This window comes from Eurypyga helias, unplaced genomic scaffold, assembly GCF_000690775.1.
Source record: "Eurypyga helias isolate BGI_N326 unplaced genomic scaffold, ASM69077v1 scaffold10062, whole genome shotgun sequence".
Lineage (NCBI taxonomy): Eukaryota > Metazoa > Chordata > Aves > Eurypygiformes > Eurypygidae > Eurypyga > Eurypyga helias.
The window spans coordinates 6,081-11,900 of record NW_010234048.1 but is presented as its reverse complement, the minus strand read 5'-3'; the positions used below and the strand labels follow the sequence as shown (position 1 = coordinate 11,900).

The 5,820-nt window shown below is 40.5% G+C and overlaps 1 protein-coding gene across 1 annotated transcript; it reads left to right on the top strand.

The window, feature by feature from the left end:
* The first annotated feature begins 1,107 nt into the window (after positions 1–1,107).
* FBXO5 (F-box protein 5) lies at positions 1,108–5,394 on the top strand. Its single transcript, XM_010161912.1, has 4 exons — positions 1,108–1,845; positions 2,166–2,256; positions 3,441–3,602; positions 5,101–5,394. The coding sequence occupies exons 1-4, from the start codon at positions 1,124–1,126 to the stop codon at positions 5,350–5,352; spliced, it is 1,227 nt and encodes a 408-aa protein (XP_010160214.1). The 5' UTR covers positions 1,108–1,123; the 3' UTR covers positions 5,353–5,394.
* Positions 5,395–5,820: the final 426 nt, after the last annotated feature.

The window sequence follows — 5,820 nt, the reverse complement described above, 5'->3', positions numbered from 1 at the left end:
AACACGGGAGGGGGTGGGGGGACACATTGCCCAGTTCCGCGGGTTTTCAGCTCAAAAGCTTCTCTGCTCACTCGTGGCGCGCAAGCGGTGGGGGGAGGGTAGGGGGGCGGCTTAGCGAGGACCTGCATCTCTCCCCCGGCTCGCACTGTACAAAGCCACGAGCGTATTTGCTCCTTTCTTCCACCAAACGTAGGTAAAAAGAAGTGACCGTTTCTCTGAAACATTCATGAAACACATTTTTCTATTTTTTTTTTCCCAAACTGCTGGAACTGCTTAAATCCCTTAAAATACCCGCTAAAATGGGGGGACCTTATTTTTTCCTATGGATTGTAGAGCACGTTGAAAATTACTTTCCCCTTAGGTTTAACCCGGCAGAGATGGCTCCCTTCAGCTCTCGCCCATCCCCCCGCAATTGTTAATATAGATAGGGCCGCATTTCGGGGGGAGGGGAAAGAAACGGGGCGAGAAAAGCTCAATGCCCCATAACGCCTGCTCACCTCCCGCCTTCCTAAAATCACGTTTGTAGGTAACCTGTATTTCCCTCTGACCATTGTTTAAGGGTGGCTGCTTTCCATTGTCCTTTACTCACGCATGTGAGCACTTGGATTTTTTCCAGTGCCTCCCAGCCCTCCTCCCCTTTTAAAAATGCCAGATACCTGGCTGCATCATCAGCGTTGCCTCTGGCCTTGGGTGCAAACCGTGAGCCGCTCTGGCCTGGCTGTACCCCTGCACGGGCTTACTTGTCCCTCGGGGACCCTCTGCCACTGGTGTCCCTTGCAGGGACTGCGAGCATCCTGAGGATATCGCTGCCTTTAGGGTAGGGAGTGGAGGCATTGGTGTGTCTAGAAGAACTCTATCCTGATGGAATGGTGACAAAGTCAGTCGCCCAGTCGTTTTTTTTTCCCCAGCTGTATGCGGCATAAAGCTCTGATTTTGAGAAGATCTTGCATAGTTCCACTGGCTGTCTGTGGTTTAGACGCTAGAGGGCGAGTTGGATATAAAAACTTAATATTCATAATGCAGAAGGAAGGCATGATTGGTTCTTTATAAGAAAAATAACTTGTGATGCAGTTTATGTTGGTTTGTAATACCTTGTTGTTTCTTGCAGGATACAAACAAAACAATGAAATCAAACCTTAACCACTCTTTCACAATGAAAAGTGATTTTGATTGTATGTCTCTTCATGCTGGGTTTGCACCACTGAAATCTGATGTAGAGAAAACAAGACTGGAAGAATCCTGCCCCTTGAATTATGAGGAAAGCTTTTGGAAAAGCTGTGCTGAGGATCATCAGGAAATACTCCTTAGGGACTCATACCATGCGGCCACCAGAAATCTAGATCTTGAAGACGAAGGAAGACCTGTAAATAACAAAGAAAACAAACAAGTAACCCAGAGACTTGATGAAGGTATCTATGAGGTAGAGGCACTGGAAAACAGTAAATTTAGTGAGGATAGTGGTTATTCCTCTATGTTAAGTAATCAATATGCTGATGCAATAGAAAATGAGGATAGTATACCTTTGGCTGGGAATCTCTGTGGTACACCAAAGCACTGTCTCCTGAAGAGCCAAAACCAAACACAGTTTTCAAAGAAGACTTTATTGCCAGTAATCCATTATGAAGAAATGATTTGCTCAACTTTGAAAAAAAGTGGTAAAAGAAATCTCAAGTCTTGGGCTGCAGTAGACAGAATTGTGTTTAGGGGAAAGGTTGAACTTTGTAACCTAATTGGAAAGAAAATGGGATTGGATAGAATAGATATTCTTGCCGAACTCTTGCAAAAGAACCTGAAGCATATATTAGCAAACATTTTAAGGCATCTTGATGAGATGGACTTAATAAAGTAAGTACATTGGTCTTGTATTTCATTGGGGAAGTGAACAACCTAATCAGATGTCTTAAGAATGTTTCAGATATGGGGCTTGGGACATTTACTCGATGGTTAGTATTATGTGTTAATATATTAAAACCTGAACTGTCAGTGTAAGCCACGATAGATATGGAGAACGTGTCTTTACCCTAGAAGGCAAATTAAAGACTACAACTGCGAAAATATCCCATCTCCTACATGAAAGAAAAAGATTCCATAGTAGCTCCCACTGTGAAACAAAAAGTCTTTCCCTTTCCTAGGAGGTAACTGACGTGTTTGTATTGTCATTGCAGTTTTGCCAAAGTGAGCAAAACCTGGCAGAAGATTCTGCAAGAAGATAAACGGATTTTCCAAATGTATAGTAAAGCTGTGAAAAACCTTTCTGTAAGTTTCCACACTTGTTAGTTATTTCAAACCTAAACCTGCAGTGGCCTTTGCTATTTCAGGATTCTTTCCAGCCTTAAGAGATTGCAGAAGAGGTTCTTAAATTGAAAACATTGTCACTGGAGCATCTGAATTTGCCTGTTAGGATGCCTGTCTCAAGTGTTGCTAGTCACTTCACTGTCTTTGGAGCCCAAGGCAGGTTGACTGAGAAGGTTACCAAGGAGAGATGCAGATGTTCTTAAGAGCTTCCACATGTCCTGCATTGCAGAGGAAGGCAGGAAGGAGAGGGTCGGCTCCAGCAATGCTTTCTGGGAAAGCCCTACAGGCTCTCAGCAGGGGCTTGCATTCTCCCTGATCCAGAACGGAGAGAAACAGAAAGCACTGGGCTGGCTCTGTGACTCAGGGTCTCTGCTTACACTTTGTAGCAACAGTCTCTGCAGTGCAATGTGTTGGATACAGGAAACTGAACAGCTTTTTGCACTGTGCTATTCCTAATGCCTGTTTGTCCCGTGAAATGAAAAGTTACAAGATCCGGCACACTAGCGTTGCACTTTACCAAGGCAGAACTCTATTAAAACACTTGGAGTGTTTTTCTTCCTTGTAAGATGGAGAGACAGTGAGACAAGGCTTAGAGTCTGCCACAGAATAAGGTAGTCAGCTAGTTTGAAGTTTGTTGTATCTTACAGCGCTATCCTATTGGAATGAAACAGCTGGACACCACTGGACGTTAATCCCATAAAGTTTGTTTTCCTCCCTATCGTATGATTTTATTCAGCCTGAACTGCAAAGTTTACAAATTAGTGGGAGGAGCTTACTTCTCAGAAAGAAAACTCCAAGCATCCCTGTTCACCGTAAAGAATTAGAAATCTTGGTTTGCGCTTTAAAACATTGCAGTGACTAGGTTACGTGTTCTGCCCAAATAAATATGGCATATTGATATGAAAGTGAGCTGCATTATGTGATAGAAGGTGGTTGGGTTTGATGGTCTGAACTAGGGGTCTGTTTTATGCATTTAGAACAGTAGTGGCTGAGAAAGCCAAGGTAAAATTAGCATGCTATTTGCTATGACACTTTACTAATGGAAAACTGCTAGCCAGGAGGACGGATCGATAATAAGCTGTTGACTTCTATTAAACAAAAGGGCAATACCTCTTAAAATTTATCCTTGGTTTTCTTTTCATTAGAATGGCACTAAGGCATCAGAGCACGCTGCGACGAGGGAGTACGTTCTCTACCGAGCAGCTTTAGCTTCCGTTCAGAAAGCAATCCCACCAAACAACTTGAATAAAAAAGGCACCAGATCCAAAGCATCTAAGAATCACAGCCGGCTCGTGGAGTTTTCTGAGGTAACTGGTGATTTCCATTCATCTTTAATTTCTCACGTGTTGTCTGGCACACGATCAGCTTGTAAAGCATAGATCTGAAAGTGGTACCTCCAGTTTGAAGTGCTTGTAACTCTTATTTATTTGTATGGCTGCCAGGTATTGCTTATTGAGCTTATTTTAAGACAGTGTCAGAAACAAAGTGGAGAGTATTGATACACTGGGATGTTTTACTTTCTACCCCTGGGGTGTATAGGTACCCTCAAAATGGCTTAGTGGGTTTTTTTGCTTAAATTCTGGCTTGGGTCAGACATGAAAAACTTTCATCATCTCCTCTTTAAGTTTCCATGGGTTTATGATGAATCACATGTTTTCCAGATAAGCAATCCCACAAAAACCGTTAATTTTGCTTCAAAACTGATGGGAGAGTAAAAAAAAAAAAATCAAATACTTTAGTTCTTGTTTTTTAAAAATTAAATGAATTAATATTTCTCCTGTTCATTCTATGTTTTTTCAACCAATTTTCTGACATTAAAAGGGCTTTTTTTATCTACATATTTGTATTGTCACACATTTGGAGATGTCAACAACTGCCAACAGCCTAAGTTTTCCTTCACCTTGTTATTTTTCTTAAGCTGCCTTTTTTTTTCGTGTGTATAGATGCAGGTCTACATTGCAAAGGGTCTTGGAAGACTTTTAAAAATGTTTATTAGAAGTGATTGTTTGTTAATAAACAACAGATTTTCCTAACTAGAGAAAGTTCTTACACTCAAGCTCAAAAGTCTGACTGCAAATTGGTGCAATAAGAGACGAAGAAGTATAATCACACTGGAAAGTATGATCAAGCTGCTCTAATGCTACTATATAGCACTTTGCAGCATTAGAAATCTGAAAGTTCAACTGTACACTGAAGCAGCAGTCTAAATTTTTCCTTGATAGATATATCTATGTCTACACAAACACATTTAGATTATAAGAACCATTCTACTTTCAACAACTGAGTGATACAAGTTGTTACACAGGTCTATAATTTTCTAATGCTGAATGATTTTGAATGGTGGATCTTTTAGTGTCAAAAACTAGTTCATTGAAGAGAAGTAGTAATTGCTTCCATTTGGTGTCTCAAAGCAGAGTGCCCCACAGATGAGACTTCTGAACACATTGCTCACTTTAGCAAAATGTTAATGATTTGAATGGAATTCAGATTTTTTTTTTTTAAATTAAAGTTAACTAAATCACCATCTTTGGATGACGTTTGGAGCATTCAGGAGGGCTGATTTCTTATTGCTTTGCACTTTGTCTGTCCTTTAAATTTAAAATATAAAGAATTTTAAATTGGCTACCTCTGTTCCAGTCCAAAGTACCTGCAGTTACAGACTGATTATACCTGTAAACAGAATTCGGCTAAATTTGTAATTTGTCTCTCTAGAGTAGAAGTTATAATGTTTTGTGGTACTTAGATGAATTTTGTGGGTGTGTATTTCTCTCCACTCAGTCTTTCTTTATATGCTTTTTCCAACAGGCTGCCAAGACCTTGAAAAACACTGAAAGCCTTAAAATCTGCCATCGCTGTGGCTCACCTGCAAAGTATGACTCCTATCTACGAAGAGCGACGTGCAATCGTGAAAGTTGTGGCTTTGACTTTTGCACAAAGTGCATGTGCAGCTACCACACCTCCACTGACTGTATGAGTGGCAAACCAGTGAAACCCAACTCCAAGCTAGGGCCACTTCCTGGGAGCAAGAAGAGCAAGCAAAATCTACGGCGATTGTGATCCATCCATCCCAATACAGGTTCTCAGGTGTTCCATAAAAGTGTTTTTAGGTCATGAAGTCATCCAATGAAGCAAATGAAACAAAATGCTTTCTGCTATTCTATATTTAAAAAGGTTAATTTCATAATCTAAAAATTCAAAAGAAGATTCTGGATATGGATTCTAATAACAATTTGTATGTTGTCCTGACAATTTGTCTGCTGTGTCCCAGTCTTCAGAAGACCCCACAATAATACTGAACGAAACAAAACAGTTTTGGCAAGTGGCCTTCTATGTGTCACCCTGGCAGTTCTTGAATGCCAGAAGGGGGAAGTGTAAACTCTTGTTTTATTTAAATGTTTGCTCATGTTCAGAAGTATTTTAAAAGGATTTATAGTGAGAATGTCAAGTGAGGTGAGTGAATTCCCTTTTAATGTGAGATAACAAGGGAGTCTAGATTTTATGATTTTTTTTTTCAAGGCTTTGCCT